This window comes from Ranitomeya imitator, chromosome 1 (genome assembly GCF_032444005.1).
Source record: "Ranitomeya imitator isolate aRanImi1 chromosome 1, aRanImi1.pri, whole genome shotgun sequence".
NCBI classification, from domain to species: Eukaryota; Metazoa; Chordata; class Amphibia; order Anura; family Dendrobatidae; genus Ranitomeya; species Ranitomeya imitator.
The window spans coordinates 354,744,139-354,768,198 of NC_091282.1; the positions used below are offsets into that span (position 1 = coordinate 354,744,139).

General features: G+C 44.2%; 1 protein-coding gene across 1 annotated transcript; it reads left to right on the forward strand.

Moving 5' to 3' along the window:
- Nucleotides 1-8,647: 8,647 nt before the first annotated feature.
- On the forward strand, nucleotides 8,648-9,565 carry LOC138657779 (olfactory receptor 10A7-like). Its single transcript, XM_069745440.1, has one exon. It carries the CDS (start codon nucleotides 8,648-8,650, stop codon nucleotides 9,563-9,565), a length of 918 nt encoding a protein of 305 aa, XP_069601541.1.
- Nucleotides 9,566-24,060: the final 14,495 nt, after the last annotated feature.

Genomic DNA, 24,060 nt, shown 5'->3' on the forward strand with positions numbered 1-24,060 from the left:
CAAGTCTCCTATGGGAACTATTAAAGCAGATAAAAAGTAAATAGAATATGTTTTTAAAAATATTAAAAATCTATAAAGCTTCAATCACCCCTCTTATGCCCCATTCAAGATAAAACAATAAAAAATGAGCATATTTGGTTTAGCCGCATTCAGAATTATCCAATCTATCAAAATATAACCTAAATTAATCTGATCGATAAACAGTGTAACAAGAAGACAAAATAAAAATGCCAGAATCATGGGTTTTTTTAGCCACCGCACCATTGCAATAAAATGCAATAATAGGCGAACAAAAGATCATATGTACACCAAAATTGTATCAATAAAAACAATAGCTCTGCGCGCAAAAAAACCAGCCCTTACCCAGCCCCAGATCCTGAAAACTGGAGATTCTACGGGACTCTGAAAATGGCATCATTTTTTTTAAACAAACTTTGGAATTTTTTTTTGGTGTCTGAGATCTTGTAATGACTTGAAGAATAATAATGTCCGGTCAGTTTTATAATTTATGAAAAAGTAGATGTGCGCACAGCCAGGGCCGGCTCCAGGTTTTTGAGGGCCCCGGGCGAAAGAGTCTCAGTGGGCCCCCCCTTTAACACATACCCCGATTCATGATCGCATATAAACACAGCCATGTAGTATATAACACTGCCCACGTAGTATATAGCAGCCCATATAGTATATAGCAGCCCACGTAGCATGTAGCAGCCCATGTAGTATATAGCAGCCCACGTAGCATATAGCAGCCCATGTAGTATATAGCACAGCCCACGTAGTATATAGCAGCGCAGCCCACGTAGTATATAGCAGCCCACGTAGTATATAGCAGCGCAGCCCACGTAGTATATGGCAGCGCAGCCCACGTAGTATATAGCAGCGCAGCCCACGTAGTATATAGCAGCAGCCCACGTAGTATATAGCAGCAGCCCACGTAGTATATAGCAGCGCAGCCCACGTAGTATATAGCAGCACAGCCCACATAGTATATAGCAGCGCAGCCCACGTAGTATATAGCAGCGCAGCCCACGTAGTATATAGCAGCGCAGCCCACATAGTATATAGCAGCGCAGCCCACGTAGTATATAGCAGCGCCACTCACTCAGGCACTCGTAGGACTAGGAGCTCCTCCTGAATCTGTCTCATAACTTCAGCAGCACTGCAGCCAGCCAGGGGCGGAGAGCAGAGCAGAGAACGTGCCCTCTCCGCCCACAAACAATGTCACACTGGCTGCCTTCTCTTAACCCCTATGTGTGCCTGCCTGGCTGCACTGACTGAGTGAGAAGATGCTTGTGTCAGAGCTGGCACATAGGGGTTAAGAGAAAGCAGCCAGCAGTGACTTTGTGGGCGGAGAGAGCATGTTATCTCCTGCTCTGCTCTCCCAGCTGTATCTATGACAGCGTGAGTGGGCCCCCCTCTCTTCCCAGGGCCCCGGCATTTGCCCAGGTGCGCTGGGTGCTGACGCCGGCCCTGTGCACAGCCGTAAAGAGGTGCAGAGTAGGTTCCCACACCGTAGTATATAGCAAAAACTCAGCACTCAACTTAACGTAAGAAAGGTGATTTAATGGTGTCCACAAAATAACAGAAATGTTTCGGTCCTACATCCAGACCTTCATCAGTCACAGTTGATAAATGTGAGGGAGAGAGTGGACCCACAGAATTGCTGATTGTGGAATGAGATCACACTTGGGTTTGAGCGCTGCCTGTATGTGGGCAGTATAGCCCCAAATGAAGCGACATACCTTAAAATATCAGGACATAAGTGCCGTGCCTGTGTCGGACGTGGAATCTACGGCTAGTCCATGCCGCATGGACACCATTAAATCACTTTTCTTACGTTAAGTTGAGTTTTATAATTTAGTGATTATTGTAAAGAAAAATAAAAAAAACGATTGTGGAATTGCACTTTTTTTTGCAATTTCACCACACTTACAATTTTTTCCGCTTTTTCCAGTAAACTACAGTCATGGTCAAAAGTATTGACACCCCTGCAATTCTGTCAGATAATACTCAGTTTCTTCCTGAAAATGATTGCAAACACAAATTATTTGGTATTATTATCTTCATTTAATTTGTCTTAAATGAAAAAACACAAAAAGAATTGTCCTAAAGCCAAATTGGATATAATTCCACACCAAACATAAAAAAGTGGGTGGACAAAAGTATTGGCACTGTTCGAAAAATCATGTGATGCTTCTCTAATTTGTGTAATTAACAGCACCTGTAACTTACCTGTGGCACCTAACAGGTGTTGGCAATAACTAAATCACACTTGCAGCCAGTTGACATGGATTAAAGTTGACTCAACCTCTGTCCTGTGTCCTTGTGTGTACCACATTGAGCATGGAGAAAAGAAAGAAGACCAAAGAACTGTCTGAGGACTTGAGAAACCAAATTGTGAGGAAGCATGAGCAATCTCAAGGCTACAAGTCCATCTCCAAAGACCTGAATGTTCCTGTGTCTACTGTGCGCAGTGTCATCAAGAAATTTAAAGCCCATGGAACTGTGGCTAACCTCCCTAGATGTGGACGGAAAAGAAAAATTGACAAGAGATTTCAACGCAAGATTGTGCGGATGTTGGATAAAGAACCTTGACTAACATGCAAACAAGTTCAAGCTGCCCTGCACAGTGTCAACCCGTACTATCCGTCGGCATCTGAATGAAAAGGGACTGTATGGTAGGAGACCCCGAAAGACCCCACTTCTTACCCCGAGACAAAAAAAAGCCAGGCTGCAGTTTGCCAAAACTTACCTGAAAAAGCCTAAAACGTTTTGGAAGAATGTTCTCTGGTCAGATGAGACAAAAGTAGAGATTTTTGGGCACAGGCATCAACATACAGGAGTTTACAGGAGAAAAAAAGAGGCATTCAAAGAAAAGAACACGGTCCCTACAGTCAAACATGGCGGAGGTTCCCTGATGTTTTGGGGTTGCTTTGCTGCCTCTGGCACTGAACTGCTTGACCGTGTGCATGGCATTATGAAGTCTGAAGACTACCAACAAATTTTGCAGCATAATATAGGGCCCAGTGTGAGAAAGCTGGGTCTCCCTCAGAGGTCATGGGTCTTCCAGCAGGACAATGACCCAAAGCACACTTCAAAAAGCCCTAGAAAATGGTTTGAGAGTAAGCACTGGAGACTTCTAAGGTGGCCAGCAATGAGTCCAGACCTGAATCCCATAGAACACCTGTGGAGAGATCTAAAAATGGCAGTTTGGAGAAGGCACCCTTCAAATATCAGGGACCTGGAGCAGTTTGCCAAAGAAGAATGGTCTAAAATTCCAGCAGAGCATTGTAAGAAACTCATTGATGGTTACCGGAAGCAGTTGGTTGCAGTTATTTTGGCTAAAGGCTGTGCGACCACGTATTAGGCTGAGGGTGCCAATACTTTTGTCTGGCCCATTTTTGGAGTTTTGTGTGAAATGATCAATGTTTTGCTTTTTGCTTCATTCTCTTTTGTATTGTTTCATTTAAGACAAATTAAATGAAGATAATAATACCAAAGAATTTGTGATTGCAATCATTTTCAGGAAGAAAATGAGTATTATTATTATCTGACAGAATTGCAGGGGTGTCAATACTTTTGGCCATGACTGTATATGGTAAAATTAATGGTGTCTCTCAAAAGTACAACTCATCTTGCAAAAAACAAGCCCTCTCATATTTACAGAAAAATAAAAAAGTTACGGCTCTGGGAAGAAGGGGGAACATAAAAGAAAAACACAAAAACTGAAATCCCAAGATTGTGAGCTGGTTAAAGATGTACTGTAAACAAAGAACATTTGTAATCCGCAATCACAAAAGGGGCAAAATTCGCAGCGAAAAATGCAGTGAAGCTGCCACAAAACAAGCTATTTGAAACCAGCATTTTTACTGCCAAGACAGCAGGTTTTGTCTGCAGAAAAAAATGCTGCATAAATGCTGTGTGCACAGAGCCATAGAATGCGTTCACACTTAAATGTGTCACGGACTGTGATGCAAGTAAAGAGTAGTGCAGATATAAATTGGTATGTATTGTCCAGTTTTTGCCCAAAGGTATAACTTCTAAAGTTTGACAATGTGCCTTTGTCCATTTAAAATTACTAGTAATATTACTGAAATTTCAATTATTACATCACATTTCTTTAAATCATGTAAGATTTTTGTTTCTTACAATTCTCTTTAACCCCTTAGTGACAGAGCCAATTTGGTACTTAAAGACCAAGTCAATTTTTACAATTCTGACCACTGTCACTTTATGGGGTTATAGCTCTGGAACGCTTCAACGGATCCCACTGATTCTGAGATTGTTTTTATTATTATTATAATTATTTCATATTGTACTTTATGTTAGTGGTAAAATTTCTCTGATATGGCTTTCGTTTATTTATGAAAAAAACAAATTTGGCAAAAATGTTGAAAATTTTATAATTTAAATTTTTTTATTTTTGTGCCCTTAAATCAGAGAGTCATATCGCATAAAATAGTTAATAAATAACATTTCCCACATGTCTACATTACTTCAGAACAATTTTGGAAACATATTTTTTTTGTTAGGACGTTATAAGGGTTAACAGTTGACCAGCAATTTCTCATTTTTTCCAACAAAATTTGCAAAACCATTTTTTCAAACCATTTGAAGTGAGTTTGGAGGGTCAATGTGATGGAAAATACCCCAAGTGACACCATTCTAAAAACTGCACCCCTCAAGGTGCGCAAAACCACATTCAAGAAGTTTATTAACACTTCAGATGCTTCCTGAGAACTAAAGCAATGTGGAAGGAAAAAATTAACATTTTACTTTTTCACAAAAAATTTACTTTTGTGGATGGTTTGGGTTGTCATTATGATTTAAAAAGAGAAACCACAGTACCTTGACAATAAATCAGTTCACCCAACCCCTAACCATAAATGGAGAAAATTTTTTGGTGTTATCATTCAAACTATCTGAAAAAAGGCCAACAAAGCAAACATTCTGCCGTGGTATGTAAACTTTGAGCACAACTGTATATACAGCAATATCACAAAATTGATGCATATAATAAATATCACAGTCTCTATTGAAGCTCTTTCACAGGAGCTTTGTGATGACAAGCATGAACGGCCTTCAACAGATTATCAGATGTTATATCAACTCATCATCGCAGCATGAGAGCGCCAACGGGTGCATAGAGTGACACATAGAATGACACACCACTATGATGGGGCACTTTTAAACTGTCAGCAAAATTTTACTAAGTAAACTACAGACAGTTGCTGCTGTTATACTGACTAACCCCTTAACCCCCAGAGCTTTTTTTGGTATTGCATTTTCGTTTTTTCGCTCCCCTTCTTCCCAAAGCCATAACTTTTTACTTTTCCACCAATTTGGCCATTTGAAGGCTTGTTTGTACTTTTGAACAACGCCATTAGTTTTACCATGCTGTGTACTAGAAAATTGGAAAAAAAATTCCAAGTGCAACGGAATTGCAAAGAAACTGCAATCCCACACTTGTTGAGGTTTGGCTTTTTTACCAGGTTCACTAAATGCTAAAACTGACCTGTCATAATGTTCTTTTTTATCTAAGTAGTGAAAAAAAATTCAAAACTTTTTCTTTTTAAAATTGTGCCACTTTTCGATATCTGTAGCATCTTCATTTTCATGATCTTGCGTCGCGTGAGGGCTTATGTTTTGTGTGCCAAGCTGATGATTTTAATTATACCATTTTGGTGCCGTTATGATCTTTTGATCCCCCTTATTGCATTTTAATGCAATGTCGCAGTGACCAAAAAACGTAATTTTGGTGTTTTGACTTTTTTCTCGCTACGCCATTTAGCAATAAGATTAATCCTTTTTTTATTGCTAGATTCTGAATGTGGCGATACAATATATGGGTATGTTTGATTTTATTTGTATTGTTTTATTTTGAATGGGGCGAAAGAAGGGTGATTTGAACTTTTATATTTTTTTATTTTTTAATATTTTTAAAAACTTTATCTTTACTTTTGGCATGCTTCAATTGTCTCCATAGGAGACTAGAAGCTGCCATAGTCCAATCGGCTCTGCTACGTGCCTTTATATAGCAGATTTACTCACTTGCTATGAGCACCATCCACTGGGTGGTGATCACAGCAAGCTGGCACTGACAACCATTGAGGTTTCTTGGAGACCTCAGGTTGTCATGTGATCACATGACGGGGTCACCGATGCACGTATTTCTGGCCTGATGGCACAATTTAATGCCACTGTCAGAGTTTGAGAGCGCTATTTAACTGGTAATAGCCGCAGGTGGATCGCAATTCCACTCGCAGTTATTGCTGGCACATATCAGCTGTTCAAAACCACGACATCAGCGAAAATGTACACCTGATGTCGGTAAGGGGTTAAAATGTTACCTGGGGTGAAGAAATTTGTCTTGTAGTTCTTGTATAATCATTTTTTAAAGTTTTAAGTTAATAATACGTCTGATCTTCCCGCTCTAAGCAAGAGAAACCAAGAAGAGACCTTCCCACAAGCCTCCCCAAAGCACAAACAGTCTGTCTCTATGATGAAAAACATCCGGCGGTGAGCCCGCATCAAAGCCGGGACATGTCAGCTGTTTTGAACAGCTGACATGTGCCCGTAATAGGCGCGGGCAGAATCACGATCTGCCCGCACCTATTAACTAGTTAAATGCCGCTGCCAAACGCAGACAGCGGCATTTAACTACCGCATCCAGCCAGGCGGCCGGAAATGACAGCATCGCCGACCCTGTCACATGATCGGAGGTCGGCGATGCTTGTACATTGTAACCATAGAGATCCTTGAGACCTCTATGGTTACAGATCCCCGGCAGCTGTGAGCGCCACCCTGTGGACGGCGCTCACAGCACACCTGATTTTCTGCTACATAGCAGCGAACATCAGATCGCTGCTATGTAGCAGAGGCGATCGTGCTGTGCCAGCTTCTAGCCTCCCATGGAGGCTATTGAAGCATGGCAAAAGTAAAAAAAAAAGTAAAAAAAAATGTGAAAAAAATAAAAAAAATATAAAAGTTTAAATCACCCCCCTTTCGCCCCAATCAAAATAAATCAATAAAAAAAAAAATCAAATCTACACATATTTGGCATCACCGAGTTCAGAATCGCCCAATCTATCAATTAAAAAAAAGCATTAACCTGATCGCTAAACGGTGTAGCAAGAAAAAAATTAGAAACACCAGAATTACGTTTTTTTGGTTGCCGCGACATTGCATTAAAATGCAATAACGGGCGATCAAAAGAACGTATCTGCACCAAAATGCTATCATTAAAAACGTCATCTCGGCATGCAATAAATAAGCCCTCAATCGACCCCAGATCATGAAAAATGGAGACGCTACGAGTATCGGAAAATGGCGCAAATTATTATTTTTTTTTTTAGCAAAGTTTGGAATTTTTTTTTACCACTTAGGTAAAAAACAACCTAGTCATGTAAGGTGTCTATGAACTCGTACTGACCTGGAGAATCATAATGTCAGGTCAGTTTTAGCATTTAGTGAACCTAGCAAAAAAGCCAAACAAAAAACAAGTGTGGGACTGCACTTTTTTTGCAATTTCACCGCACTTGGAATTTTTTTCCCGCTTTCTAGTATAAGACATGCTAAAACCAATGATGTCGTTCAAAGTACAACTCGTCCCGCAAAAAATAAGCCCTCACATGGCCAAATTCACGGAAAAATAAAAAAGTTATGGCTCTGGGAAGGAGGGGAGTGAAAAGCGAACACGGAAAAATGAAAAATCCCACGGTCATGAAGGGGTTAATGCCGATGTCAGAGTTTGACAATGACATTTAACAGGATAACAGTTGCGGGTGAAGTGGAGCTCTACCTATGTCTGTTAGAGGCAGATCCTGGCTGTAAGTCTAGGGTCACCTGAGCGTATATTCTTTTCATCCAAGAAAATCAGGTAGATTATGCAAAGTATACTCTGATCAGAGTGTGATTATAGAGTGATCTAATATTCTCCGATGAAAAAATGCTCCATCTTCATCATTTTGTCAGTCCGTTAAAATCGGACTGAACTCAGATATCATTCAGTAACTTACATGGCCGATCTGATTACTGGGTCAAACTCAGGCATGCCGCGATGTTTTCCTCAGACCGGCTCGGTACAAGGAAAAAAATACAGATTGAATACGTATGTGAAAAATGGACGTCTAAACAAGGCCTGAGGAACAGGTGATTTTTAGTTTTTGCACTTTATTTTTTTCTTACTCTACCTCCAAGAGCCATAACTTTTTTTATTGTCCTGTCAACATAGCCATATGAGGAGCTGCTCTTTCAAAATGCATTGTAATTTTGAATGAAATCTGTCATTTAACCATATAATGTACTAAAAAAAATTGTAAAATAATTCCAAGTGGAGTGGAATTGGACGAAACAATTTCACTTTTGAATTTTGAGTTTTGTTTTCATGTCCCGTAAGCGACCGCTGATTGGCTGCCGGACTCACTTGGCATTAAAGCGTCACATGAGCAACGGGAGACCTTTCGACAACGTTGCTGAACCAGAGTCCGCACTGGAGGTGAGTACAGCCTGATTTTATTTTGCATGGAATATAACAATTGAGAAGGGGTTGTCCGAGTAGTTGACAAGCCCTTTTAGATCTAGATCAGCAATAATGATTGACAGCTCTTAAACTTCACCTTCTTGCATCTTTAAGCATAGATTGTCAATAATGACCAAACAAAATGAGACACATTTGAGTGATTTTATTCTTCTGGGATTCACTACAAGCCATCAGCCATTGCTTTTTACAATGTTTCTAATTATTTATTTTTTCACCTTAATGGGAAACATGATGATAATTTTGATTGTGACCTTAGAATCACAACTCCACTCCCCAATGTATCTTTTCCTCCGTAGTTTGTCCTTTACTGAAATCTTCTATGTTTCAGTAACAGTTCCTCGGATGCTTAGGGACTTTTTACATTTGGATAAAGGAATTTCATTCATAGCATGTGCTGCTCAGCTGTACTTCTTCTGTTTCCTTGGTACAACAGAGTGTTTCCTTCTTGCATTTATGGCATACGATCGATTTGTGGCTATTTGTCATCCACTTCACTACATGACCATAATGACTAAAACTAAGTGCTTAGGGCTTTCTTTGGGTTCCTGGCTTTCTGGGGTTTTCTTGTCTTTGATCCAGATTTCCTATGTCTTTAGTTTGCCATTTTGCTCTTCAAACATCATTGACCACTTCTTTTGCGATATACTACCAGTGGTAAAGTTGGCCTGTGCTGACACTTTTGCTAATGAGATTGCTATTTTGATATATAGCTCTCTGGTTATACCATTACCGTTCCTGTTAATTCTGGTTTCCTATGTCCGTATTATTAACAGTATATTAAAAATTCCTACTGCTATTGGAAGGAAGAAAGCCTTTTCTACATGTGGGTCTCACCTTACATCTGTGACTTTATTCTATGGAGCAGCTACTATAACTTATCTAAAGACAAAATCCATACAAACATTTGGAGGGACAAAAGTAGTATCCTTGCTCTACACCGTCTTCATACCGATGCTCAATCCTTTAATATATAGTTTAAGAAATTCAGTAATTAAGAATGCTGTGACTAAATTAATAAAACTATAATAAAGAGCCAAGGAATTCTGTTAGCACAAAATAACTGTTCAAATCGAGCACAAGTGCTTAGTGCATCCTATGCATGACCAGGTAATTCAGTGTGTTTCCTACCTAATTTTATTTGCATAGTGCCAACATATTCCTGAGCACTTCACAATTTAATATTTTCCATCCAAATGGTGTGGCTAAAGTTCTAAAGGGCAATTTCTGGGCCTGGGCTACCTTCCACGCCAGCTTATTGCTTGGCTGTGCCAGTGATAGGATCTATATAAAAAGTCTTCTTCCTTCCTTGAAAAAATGGTGTATATATATATATATATATATATATATATATATATATATGCAGTAGGGAAAATAATTATTTCATTCACTGCCGATTTTGCAAATTTTCCTATCTACAATGAATGGAGAGGTCTGTGGTTTCTATTGTAGCTTGACTTCAACTGTGAAAGAGTCTAAAAATAAAATCCAGAAAATAAAATTGTATGATTTTTAAAAAATTTAATTGCATATTATTGCATGAAATAATTTTTTGATAACCTACCAACCAACAAGAATTCTGCCTCTCACAGACTTGTTATTAGTGACATTCATTTCAGCAGCTGAGCTTGTCCATTCTCTACTGAACATGCGTCTGTTGTTAATTCCGACGCATATTCAGTAGGATCTTGTCACTGTGCAATATTATTTTTAATGCACAGTGACAGTGCCCTCTCTCATTGCCTCTAATGAAAAGTGAAGAGCGAGAAAGAGAGCGCATGGTTAGTGTGCACTCTAAGGAGATAACCGGTCAGCAGGAAAAGCAGAGACCAGCCCCACCCACGAAAGTGACAGAGTAGATAAAGTAGAGAGGGAATAGGAGAGACTTTTTAATTAAAATATATTAGAAAGGCAATTAGATTATTACATAAAATAGATAGGTATTTAGGATTAAATCAGTGTTTGTTTCGGCCAACCCCTTTAATGCTAATAATAGCACTCGATACTGGGTAAAAAATAATAAAATGCCATGAAATGACTGCATATTAGAATTAACAAAAAAATACTGTATTGAGTCTAATATTACAGCCATAAGGTGATCATAGATAAGCTGTGCAGATAGTATGAGCGATTACAACACAGGTAAATCCAGTGACTCACCTGATATTTCACCGTTCGTTGGAGTAATATATTTTTCCTTCTCCATCGATTCCATATCAACATGAACAATTCGACATCTTGTCTCTGCAGAATTTAACACACATTTTTGTCTGCTTGCTTTTCTTGCACTTCATAATGAGATTATTATTCGTAGTGTTTTAGAGTACTTCAAACTTTCAAGTTTCTTACATTTAATATTACTATTACATTTATGTTGTTCTCCCCACAATAACAGTTCCCTCACCACTAATAGGAACCTTTTCTGCCTCAATATAGAAATAGTCCACGACTCTGTGCTTATATGTATTAATACTGCCTCCTATGTATTTCCCTATATTAATAGTGCTTCATTGTACCATGTAAATTATTAACCCATTTCTGTCATCTACCATACATGTAGGGCACAATTGAAGAGCTGGTGTACGGAGCGGGCTGAGTCTGCCCCTTGCAGATTATGGCTGTGACATTGCGTGTAACATCCATGGTTTAATGTGTGACCTCAGCATTTACAGCGCAACAGCATGGGGATGCACCACTTCACATGCCTTTTGTCCCCCCACAATGGTACTGCAGAGTGCTAATGAGTTGCTATGGCAGTCTGGGATTTGCTGAAGGCTCCGGTATCTGCCATCACGGTATTCCATTGAATTCCTGCAGGTTCTAGTCTTCCAGAATGACTAATAAATACAGTCAAAAGTGAAAAAGAAAAAGTAAAAAAACATTTGAATCAATCCTTTTCCCCCATTAAAAATAAAAGCATTGAATTACAAAATACACATACAGGTGCTTCTCACAAAATTAGAATATCATCAAAAAGTTGATTTATTTCAGTTCTTCAATTAAAAAAGTGTAACTAATTTATTATATAGAGTCATTACAAACAGAGCGATCTATTTCAAGTGTTTATTTCTGTTAATGTTGATGATTATGGCTTACAGCCAATGAAAACCCAAAAGTCATTATCTCAGTAAATTAGAATACTTATAACACTAGCTTGAAATCTTGGCCTACTGAAATGTATGTTCAGTAAATGCACTCAATACTTGGCCGTGGATCCTGTTATGGAAGCCTAGGTTGCTTTGATAGCAGCCTTCAGCTCCTCTGCATTGTGGGGTCTGGTGTCTCATCTTTCTCTTTACAATACCCCGTAGATTCTCTATGGGGTTAAGGTTAGGCGAGTTTGCTGGCCAATCAAGCACAGTGACACTGTTGTTTTTAAACCAGGTATTGGTACTTTTGGCAGTGTGGACAGGTGCCAAGTCCTGCTGGAGAATGAAATTTCCATCTTCAAAAGCTTGTCGGCAGAGGGAAGCATGAAGTGCTATAAAATCTCCTGGTAAACGGCTGTGCTAACTTTGGTCTTGGTAAAACACAGTGGACCTACACCAGCAGATGACATGGCTCCCCAAACCATCACTGATTGTGAAAACTTCACACTAGACCTCAAACAGCTTGGATTGTGGCCTCTCCACTTTTTCTCCAGAGTCTCGGACCTTGATTTCCACATATAAACAGCCCCCACTCAGATTTGTCATCTGTCACTGGAAGTATAGGGGGTTCCCACGTTACTGGTAGATAAAAAACTCTGGAAAAGCGGCATGGCTCCCACACCCTCAAATAAAATCCAGTGAATATTGCCCTTGCAAATACAAATGCTCCCCTCCTTCTGAGCCTCACTGTGCCTAAACCACTGTAAGTGGCCACATGCTTGGCATTATTGTAGTGGAGAGAGAGCACTTAATTTAAGGGGTGCGTGTCTCCAGAAGCACAAGCTGTGCACAATGTATGGGGGTTCTATACTTTATGGGGGCTCTGCACATTTTGGAGGCACAATGTATGGGCACTGAACTGGCATATTTTGAGTTATCCAGCATAAAGCATAGTCACTGCAGCAGTAGATTTATTGAGAGGTGCAATTTCAACAATGGTGTAACTTTTGGGGTTTTACGTCTCTTCTGGCATGTTAGGGACTCCGCAAATGTCGCATGCAAAAGTCGTCATAAACTGATGATATGTGGGACATCACCGTGCTCAGCAAAAATTGCACAATAAATTATGGGGTCCATTTTCACCTATTAACCCTTGTGTACCAGCAAATACAAAAATACAATTTTTACAACTAAAATGTAATATTTCCACATCTGCTGCAAGGCACCTATGGATTTAAAATACTCATTACATCCTTAGATGAATTCGTTAGGCAGTGAAGTTTACAATATGGGATACCTGGGGACGTTTCTGCTGTTATGGCACCTTGGGGGCTCAGCTAATGGAGCTTACAATTTACTCAAATTAAATCTGCTTTCCAAAAGCCAAGTAGCGCTCCTTCCCATCCAATCCCTGCTATGTGCTTGAACACTAGTGTTCAACAGCAGATGGGTTATTGCACATTCAGAAGAAATTGCATAAAAAATTGTGGGGTCAAATTTCTCGTTACCTTTAGTGTAAATTATAAATTTGGTGCTAAAAGAGCATTTTAGTGAAGAAAAAATAATAATTTTTGTCCTCCCATCTAAATGTTATAACGTTTTGTGAATCACCTGTAAGATAAAATTCTCAGTACACCTCTAGATTATTTCCTTGAGGGGTCTAGTTTGCAAAATGGAGTCACTTGTGGAGGGTTTCTGCTGTTTTCGGATGTCACGGGCTCTCCAAATGCAACATGGCATTCACAATCTATTCCAGACAAATAGCACTCTTTCCTTTCCTAGCCCTGCCATGTGTCCACACAGAAGTTTTTGACCACATATGGGGTATGATTGCATTTGGGAGAAATTGAGTAACAAATAATGGGGTCTGTTTTCACCTATTATCCATTGTGAAAATTAAAAAATTTGGGTTAACACAACATTTTTGTGAGAAAAAAACTGAAAATTTTCCATATGACGACCTAATATTATCAAATTCTGTGTAGCACCTGTGGGTTGAAAATGCTGATTACACTCCTAGATAAAATCGCTGAAGGTTTAGTTTCCAAAATAGGGTCATTTCTGGGGGAATTCCACTGTTTAGCTGTTTAGGCACATTAAGGGCTCTCCAAATATGACATGGCATCCGCTCTCGATTCCAGCCATTTTTGTGTTCAAAAAGTCAAATGATGTTCCTTCATTTCCGAGCCCTACTGTGCACCCAAGCAATGGCTTTCTCCCCAATAAGGGGTATTGTCATACTTTTTAAAAAATATTTGGGGTCGATTTTCTCCTGTTACCCTTGTAAAATAAAAAATTTGAGGCTAAAAGTACTATTTTGCAAGCAAAATTTATTTTTTTTATTTTATGTTCATGGCTGTAAGTTATAAACTTCTGTGAAGCACTTGGCGGTTCAGGGTGCTTACCACACATCTAGATACATTACTTTAGTATTCTCGTTTCCAAAATGCAGTCACTTGTGGGGACTTCCACTGTTCATAAAGTCAAATGGGGCTCCTTCCCTTCCAAGCCATGTTGTGCACCCAAACAATAGTTTTCCCCCACATATAGAGTATCAGCATACTTAGGAGAAATTGCACAACTAATTTTGGGGTACATTTTATCCTGTTGCCTTTGTGAAAATAAAAAAATGGGGCTAAAGTAAATTTTTTGCGACAAAAGCTAAATGTTAATTTTTTCCTTCCACATTGCTTTAGTTTCAATTAATCACCTGAAGGGTTAATAAACTTCATGAATGTGGTTTTGATGACTTTTGATGAATGCAGTTTTTAAAATGGTATCACTTTTGGGTATTTTCTGTCATATAGGCCCCCCAAAGTCACTTCAAATGTGATGTGGTTCCTATAAAAATATTCTTGTACAATTTGTTGGAAAAATGAGAAATTGCTGGACAACTTTAAAGCCTTCTAACTTTCTAACAAAAAAATTATGTTTAAAAAAATGATGCAGATGCAAAGTAGACATGTGGGAAATGTTATTTATTAGCTATTTTGTCTGACATAACTCTCTGGTTTAAGAGCATAAGAATTAAATTTTGAAAATTATAACATTTTCAAATTTTACACCAAATTCCCGATATTTTCAAAAATAATTGCAAGTCATATTGAACAAATTGTTACTGCTAACATGAAGTAACTAGTGTTGAGCATTCCGATACCGCAAGTATCGGGTATCGGCCGATATTTGCGGTATCGGAATTCCGATACCGAATTCCGATACTTCCCGCGTATCGGATACCGGAATCGGAAGTTCCCAGAATTCAAACTGAACGCAGCAGCCAATGAGGAATGATTGGAAGTGTGGGCACATCCTGTTTAGCATGGTGGGCATGTAAGTACTGGCAAGGCTGTGATTGGCTGCTGAAATGATGTCACTCTGCACTATAAAAAACGCTGCCGCCATTTTGCGCTCACTCTGCTGTGATTTCAGTTAAGGACAGGATGCTGTGTTCTAACTGAGGGCCAGTTGAGCTAGCTAATTGCTTTATTTTCCTTTCCAAAGGCTAATTTAGCAAAACGCTGTGTGTTCTTCACTGTTCACCTTGCTCTTGCCTTGCAGCGCTGTTTTAACAGCGTTCTGCAAGGTCTCTGTGTGTGTGTGTGCAGCTCACTCTGTAGTCTGTGTGCAGCCATATACCCGGTTGTATTCAGCTCGGGGGGGTTCACACTGCCTCACACAGTTGTCCTTTTTTGCTCATAGTGCAGCCTGCTGCACATTTTTTCTCAAATTTCCTATTAGTGTTTTTCCACCCGTCTCCAGCTAAATTGTGGAAAAACACTACATAGGATAACCTAGAGGGGTTTTTTTGGGCCTTGCAGCGCCATTTACGGCTGTCTGCACGGTCTCCGTGTGAGCCCAGCTCGCCCTGTAGTCTGTGTGCAGCCATAGCCGGTTGGATTCAGCTCAGGGTTCGTTACTGGCTCATACCTTGAGAAAAATTTTCCTTTCTTTCAAATAGAGCAGCCTGTTTAAAAATTTAAAAAAAAATTCCCTATTAGTGTTTTTCCACCTGTCTCCAGCTAAATTGTGGAAAAACACTATATAGGATAACCTAGAGGGGGGTTTTTGGGCCTTGCAGCGCCGTTTACGGCTGTCTGCACGGTCTCCGTGTGAGCCCAGCTCGCCCTGTAGTCTGTGTGCAGCCATAGCCGGTTGGATTCAGCTCAGGGTTCGTTACTGGCTCATACCTTGAGAAAAATTTTCCTTTTTTTCAAATAGTGCAGCCTGTTTAAAAATTTTAAAAAAAATTCCCTATTAGTGTTTTTCCACCCGTCTCCAGCTAAATTGTGGAAAAACACTACATAGGATAACCTAGAGGGGGGTTTTTGGGCCTTGCAGCGCCGTTTACGGCTGTCTGCACGGTCTCCGTGTGAGCCCAGCTCGCCCTGTAGTCTGTGTGCAGCCATAGCCGGTTGGATTCAGCTCAGGGTTCGTTACTGGCTCATACCTTGAGAAAAATTTTCCTTTTTTTCAAATAGTGCAGCCTGTTTAAAAATTTTAAAAAAAATTCCCTATTAGTGTTTTTCCACCCGTCTCCAGCTAAATAGTCGAAAAACACTACATAGGATAACCTAGAGGGGGTTTATTGGGCCTTGCAGCGCCGTTTACGGCTGTCTGCACGGTCTCTGTGTGAGCGCAGCTCGCCCTGTAGTCTGTGTGCAGCCATAGCCGGTTGGATTCAGCTCAGGGTGCGTTACTGCCTCATACCTTGAAAAACAATTTCCTTTTTTTCAAATAGTGCAGCCTGTTTAAAATTTTTAAAAAAAAATTCCTATTAGTGTCTTTCCACCCGTCTCCAGCTAAATAGTGGAAAAACACTACATAGAATAACCTAGAGGAGGGTTTTTTGGCCTTGCAGCGCCGTTTACGGCTGTCTGCACGGTCTCCGTGTGATTTAAACTAGCTCTGTAGCCCGATCTGCACAAAAAAAAAAGTAAAGTTCACCAAACACAACTTAACACTTGTGTAGGCCACATTTGAAAAATAATAAAGTTTAGTCCACACTTTACAACATTAGTGTTTCTTACACCTCTTAGGAGGAGCATTTCAGGAATAAGCACACTAAGGCCTTAGTACTTTTCTGCTTATCTTTATCTGTCAACCAAGATGAAGAGGGCAGGGAGTAAGGCACGTGGGCGTGGGCGCGGAGCAGGGAGAGGAGCAGGGAGAGGACGTGGTGATTCTGTGCCTGCTGCGGGCGCCGGTGACTCGTCGTCACTCAGTTTCAGCAGGGAACAGTCCTTCATGCGCAGCTTTGTCGGAGAGCGCCGTGCACCGCTGCTGCGTGAAGACCAAATTGAAGCCGTTGTCGGGTGGATGGCAGCTAACGCCTCGGCATCGACTTCAGTTAGTGCCACATCCTCTCAGGCACAGAGCACTGGAGAGCAGCCATCTGTCTCTTCACCACCTGCCAAATTGGCCAGGCAGTCAGAGAGCCCAGGACAGGAGCCGTCTCTACTTCTGTTCTCTGAATCTCTTGGCTTGGAAACAGGGGGCCAGCCAAGCAGCATTGGAGAAATGGAAGAAGAGGCAGTGTGCAGTGATGCCCAACAGCTTTTTCTCTCTGACTCTGAAGAGGCAGGTGGGCCAGTGCCTCCGGTGACCACAGCGCAGTACGCATCTGATGATGAAACTCAGGTGCCGCTTTCTGATGCGTACTGTGCTGCCGAGACTACCCAGGAGGAGCAGTTGGTGGCAGAGGGTAGTGGAGATGATGAGGTCCTTGACCCATCGTGGCGTGAGGAACAGGAAGGTGGTGGGAGCAGCTCTGAGGAAGAGCTTCCCCTTACGGGCCAAAGAGGGAGAGGGAGGGGGAAGACTGCGGAGCCTGTAGCCTCCACTTTGGCACCCGTTAGGAGCCTGTCTCTTTCCAAAGCCAAAAAGGGCGCTCCCAAGACTTGCAGTGCCTGGTCCTTTTTTGACACAGTTGCAGATGACATTTGTTTTGTCAAATGCAAGCTGTGTCATCAGAAAGTAAAAAGAGGGAAAAATGTCAGCAACCTCAATACCACAAATATGTGGAAACATGTGCGGACCAGGCACGCGGTGGAGTTACAGAAACAGACTGAAGATGTAGGCCAACCAACAGCGGCAGCTACCACCTCTTCAGCTCGTGTTGCCTCTTCCTCAAGCTCACGCACAGCTGGTTTGGCTTCCTCCCAGGATCGCCATGGAAGAACCTCTGGCACTGTTGTCCAGAGACCTTGTGTAATTCCACCCACAGCACCACCTTCCCAGTCATCCTCACACTCACAGTCTACTCTACAGCCATCGGTAGTACAGGCATGGGAGAAAAGGCGGGCATTCTCGGCCAACCACCCCCGAGCACAGGCTCTGAATGCAGGCATTGCCAAACTGTTGTCCCTGGAAATGCTCTCGTTCAGGCTGGTGGAGACTGACAGCTTCCGTGACTTGATGGCATTGGCAGTCCCACAGTACAAGGTGCCCAGCCGCTTTTACTTCAGCAGGCAGGCTGTCCCTGCCCTGCACAGGCATGTTGAGGCAAACATAAAACATGCGCTACTGAACGCCGTCAGTAGCAAGGTCCACCTCACCACCGATGCGTGGACCAGTCAGCATGGACAGGGGCGATATGTTTCCCTCACTGCCCATTGGGTTAATGTTGTTGAGCCAGGTACAGATCGTGCGAGTGGCGCAGGACGTGTCCTGCCCACTCCAAGGATTGCAGGAATCCAGTCTGTATGCATCAACTCCTCCTCTTACACCAGTTCCTCAGATTCCTCTCTGCAGGATCCGTCACAGTCCACCTCCACATGGACCCGTGAACCTTTACCTATGACCGACATGAGCACAGCCGTGGCCAAACGTCAGCAGGCCGTCTTGAAACTAGTTTCATTGGGGCATCGAAGCCACACAGCGCAGGAGCTCTGGAATGCCATCAAGCAGGAGAGCGATGTGTGGTTACTGCCAGCGAATCTCCAGCCAGGCATGGTAATGTGTGACAATGGCCGAAATCTGGTGGCAGCTTTGGCCCTTGGCAACCTCACTCACATCCCATGTCTGGCACATGTGCTCAATTTGGTTGTGCAGAGTTTTCTGAGGGACTATCCGGATCTTGATGCCCTGCTGCACAAGGTCCGCCTAGAGTGTGCTCACTTGCGGCGTTCCAGCTTGGCCCGATCCCGCATTGCTGCTCTGCAGCGCCGATTCCGCCTTCCGGAACACCGCATCATATGTGACCTACCTACCCGGTGGAATTCCACGTTACATATGTTGGAGCGGTTGTGTGAGCAGCAGCAAGCAGTTATGGAGTACCAGCTGCATCAGGCGCAAAGAAGTCGCAGTCAGCGCCGATCAGACATCACAACCACAGAGTGGGCCACTATGAAGGACGTCTGCCAGGTTTTGCGTCCTTTTGATTATTCCACGCGGATGGCAAGTGCAGATGATGCACTAGTCAGCATGACTGTCCCCCTTATCTGCCTGCTTCAGCAAACTTTGCAAGGGTTAAGGGATGATGTTGTGGAAGAGGTGGAGGATGAGGAGTCACCTTTTCCATCAGCTTCTGGAGAGTCAGCGCCACGTGGTTCCTCACAAAGGGGTACGCAGGGGCCAATTTGTGAGGAGGATGAGGAGGAGTCAATGGAGGAGGAAGAGCTCCGTCCAGAGGAGCGAGCGACACAATTGTCCAGTGGTCAGTGTGTACAGCGAGGGTGGGGTGATGACGAGCGGGCAGAGATCATGTCTCAAGCAGGGGACAGCGTTTCTGGGCCAGTTGGCACTCTGCAGCACATGGTGGATTTCATGCTGCAGTGCCTGAGAAACGACCGCCGCATCGACCACATTCTCAACATGCCTGATTATTGGGTGTTCACCCTCCTCAATCCTCGCTACCGGGACAACGTCCAAAACCTCATCCCTGCGTTGACCCGGGAGCGTAAATTGCGGGAGTACCACGACACATTGGTGAATTCCATCATCTTCTCCTGTCCAACTGAGAGGAGTGCTGCTAGTGCTTTACAAAGCAGCTCAGTGCGTCGAGGCAGTGGGGGAGGCTCTGCCCAAAGAGGGAGCAGAAGCAGTGCCTCTGCCCAAGGCAAGCCCAGTATGGCACAACCCTGGCACACTTTTGTGTGCCCACCCCAAATGTCTACACCATCACCGGCGGCTCCAGTCAGCAGGAGGCAACGGTTCCGTCAGATGGTGACAGACTACATGGCTTGCCCTCTTACTGTACTCCCAGACGGCTCTTCCCCGTTCAAGTTTTGGGTCTCTAAGCTGGATACATGGCCAGAGCTAAGCCAGTATGCATTGGAGGTGCTGGCTTGCCCTGCGGCTAGTGTCTTATCGGAACGTGTCTTTAGTGCCGCAGGTGGTGTACTAACAGACCGTCGCATGCGACTATCCTCCGATAACGTTGACCGGCTTACTTTCCTGAAAATGAACCAGGCCTGGATCTCGCAGGAATTTGCCACTCCTCTGCCTGATTGAGTAATTGGGTGTCATCCAGGTCTCCTGCTGTGTTCATCTTTCTACCACCTGAACTGCTATTCCTGGGCTCCAACACCGCCAGTTGCGGCTCAGAAGTGCAGGCTGCACAGTAAAAAGATACGACCCAGTGTTATTGGGTTTCAGTAACGTCAGCTGATCCCCAGCTGTGTAGCCGGCAATGTGTCCTGCGACCGCCTGTCCCCCCCCCCCCCCGTCGTTTGTTACTGAAAGAGCCATCTTGTGCAGCAATAATGCTGCACAAGGAGAATGTAGCTCTTTTTTTTAGCTCCTTGCACACGCAGAACTTAACACTTATAAAATGTGTTCACTGATACCGTTATACTGTCCCGGAGCTGGGACTTTCCTTCGTAATGTGACGCAGCACAGCCGTCATTCCTACCCCCTTGGTGCCATGCGCTGCCTCCTCAGCGTTGTTTTAAGCTGTCACGGAGCCTGCGCTGTTCTGTTATCCCTTGGGCATGCCCTATTTGCGCTGCCTGTCTTCTGACATAATTTGGTGTCAGGCTGGCTGCGCCTGTGCGGCCGCGCTGCCCGAGATCCCGCCTCTCAGTGTCTTCTGATTGAGTCACACTGCGGGCCTGGGATCCATGGGCATGCGCAGTGCATATCTTCCCCTCGGGCTCTCGCTCATTTCCCTCCGCCTTCTTTAGACTGTGCGCCGTCAGCTGATCCCTAATAGCATGCCACGGCCGTGACACCGCACAGTCTGAAGAAGAGGGAAGGAGGGGAGTGAGAGTCGAGGATATGCACTGTGCATGCCCATGGTTCCAAGGCCCGCAGTGGGATTACGTTAGACGAGACTGCGAGGTGGGATCTGGAGCAGCGTGGACTCACAGGCACTGACAGCCTGACACCAAATTATGTCAGAAGACAGGCAGCGCTAATTGGGCATGGCCAAGGGCTAACAGAACAGCGCAGGCTCCGTGACAGCTTAAAACAACGCTGAGGAGGCAGCGCACGGCACCAAGGGGATAGGAATGACAGCTGTGCTGTGTCCCATTACGAAGGAAATTCGCACCTCCGGGACGGTTTAACGGTATAAGGGGACACATTTTTAGTGTTTACTTCGGTGTTTGCAAGGAGCATAATTAAAAGAACCACCTTTTCCTTTTGCATCCTTAGTGCTGCACAAGATGGCTCTTTCAGCTACAAACGTCTTGGGGGGGGGTTAAAGGTTCCCTTTCAACTTGCTCCAATCAGGCTTTGGCCTACACTCTGTTCCTCTGCTCCTCCTGCTGTCCCTGGGCTCTAACACCGCCAGTTGGTGCCTGGAAGTGCTGTGTGCACAGTCAACAGTCGCTCCTCTGTTATTGGGGTTCAGTAACGTCAGCTGATCCCCAGCTGTGTGTGCGGCAATACCTCCAATCTGCTCCTCCTGCTGTCCCTGGGCTCTAACACCGCCAGTTGGTGCCTGGAAGTGCTGTGTGCACAGTCAACAGTCGCTCCTCTGTTATTGGGGTTCAGTAACGTCAGCTGATCCCCAGCTGTGTGTGCGGCAATACCTCCAATCTGCTCCTCCTGCTGTCCCTGGGCTCTAACACCGCCAGTTGGTGCCTGGAAGTGCTGTGTGCACAGTCAACAGTCGCTCCTCTGTTATTGGGGTTCAGTAACGTCAGCTGATCCACAGCTGTGTGTGCGGCAATACCTCCAATCTGCTCCTCCTGCTGTCCCTGGGCTCTAACACCGCCAGTTGGTGCCTGGAAGTGCTGTGTGCACAGTCAACAGTCGCTTCTCTGTTATTGGGGTTCAGTAACGTCAGCTGATCCCCAGCTGTGTGTGCGGCAATACCTCCAATCTGCTCCTCCTGCTGTCCCTGGGCTCTAACACCGCCAGTTGGTGCCTGGAAGTGCTGTGTGCACAGTCAACAGTCGCTCCTCTGTTATTGGGGTTCAGTAACGTCATCTGATCCCCAGCTGTGTATCCGGCAACGTGTCATGCGACCGCCACGCTGGCACAACTAAAATGTAAGGGGACCTGTCCCCCCCCCTAGGCGTTTGTTACTGAAAGAGCCACCATGTGCAGCACTAATACTGCACAAGGGAAAGGTCGCTCTTGAAATTATGCTCCTTGCAAACGCTAAACTACACACTCATGTAATGTGTCCCCTCACACCGTCCAACCGTCCCGGAGGTGGGACTTTCCTTTGTAATGTGACGCAGCACAGCCGTCATTGCTACCCCATTGGCACCGTGCGCTGCCTCCTTAGCGTTGTTTGATTCCGTCATGGACCCTGCGCTGTTATGTTATCCCTTGGCCATGCACAGTTTGCGCTGCCCGTCCTCTGACATCATTTGTTGTCGTCCTGGCTGCGCCTGTGCATCCACGCTGCCCGAAATCATACCTCGCAGTGTCGTCTAATGTGATCCCACAGTGGGCCTGGTATCCATGGCCATGCGCAGTGCATATACTAGCCTCTCACTCCCCTTCTTCACGCTTCTTCAGACTAGGCGGCGTCAGCTGATCCCTAATAGCATGCCACGGCCGTGACGCCGCACAGTCTGAAGAAGCAGGAAGGAGGTGAGTGAGAGGCGATGATATGCACTGCGCATGCCCATGGATCCCTGGCCCGCAGTGGGACTACATTAGATTACACTGCAAGGTTGGATCTCGGGCAGCTTGGACGCACAGGCACTGCCAGCCTGACACCTACATGATGTCAGAAGACGGGCACCGCTAACTGTGCATGGCCAAGGGATAACATTACAGCGTGGGCTCCGTGACAGAACCAAACAACGTTGAGGAGGTGGCGCCCGGCACCAAGGGGGTTGGAATGACGGCTGTGCTGTGTCACATTACAATGGAAAGTCCCACTTCCGGGATGGTTTGACGGTGTGAGGGGACACATTATATGAGTGTGTACTTCAGCGTTTGCAAGGAGCATAATTTTCGGAGCCACCATTTTCCATGTGCAGTATTACTGCTGTACAAGATGGCTCTTTCAGCAACAAATGCCTGGGGGGGGGGGGTTAAAGGTTCCCTTTCAACTTGCTCCACTGCAGGCTTCGGCCTACACTCTGCTCCTCTTTGATTCCCTGGGTTTCAACACTGTCAGTTGCCACCTGGAAGTGTTGTCTACACAGAAAAAACACTTGGTGATGTGTCAGTGGGGTTCAGCACCGCCAGCTGTTCCCCTGCTGTGTAGTCGGCAACGTGTCCAGCACAAGCCACGCTGGCACAACAGAACAAAAGCTGCCACCAGTGCAGGCTTCGGCCTAGACTCTGCTCCTCTCCTCCTCCTGCTGACCCTGGGCTCAAACACCGCTAGTTTTTGCCCGGAAGTGCTAGCTGCACAGAGAAAAACACCAGTCAATGTGTTAGTGGGGTTCAGCACCGCCAGCTGTTCCCCTGGTGTGTAGCTGGCAACGTGACCTGCAAACGCCACGCAGGCACATGAACAGAAATTAAAGGGAACCTGTCCCCACCCCCCTAGGTGTTTCTATGTATAACAGCCACCTAGTACAGCAGTACTGCTGCATTTGTACAAGGTGGCTGTTTTTTTATCCTTGCCCACGTAGAATTAAACACGTAAAATATGTGTCTCATTACAGACCATTACAATGTCCCTGAGGTGTGACTTTACTTTTTAATGACACGCACCACCCCCCTTGGTAGCGCTGCCCGTCTTCTGACATCATTGGTTGGCTGCCTGTGCCTGTGTGTCCGCCCTGCCCGACACAACCCCCCTCGTTTCATATATTTTGGCTGCGAGGGTGTGATTGATGGGCATGTGCAGTGCATATGTTCGCCTGTCTAAACTCATCTCCTTCCGCCTTCTTCAGACTATGCGGCCTCCTGGCCGTGGTAGGCGATAAGGGATGAGCTGAGGCCGCCCAGTCTGAAGCAGGTGTAAGGACATGTGTGAGCGGCAAACATATTTACTGCACAAGGCCACGAATCCCAGCCACGCAGTGTGATTTTTTGAAAACACACTGTGGGCCTGGGATTCATATCCATTGCTAACCG

What these genes read in the sequence shown, in the direction of transcription:
- LOC138657779 (XM_069745440.1), top strand. Translation starts at nt 8,648, where the DNA reads ATGACCAAACAAAATGAGACACATTTGAGTGATTTTATTCTTCTGGGA.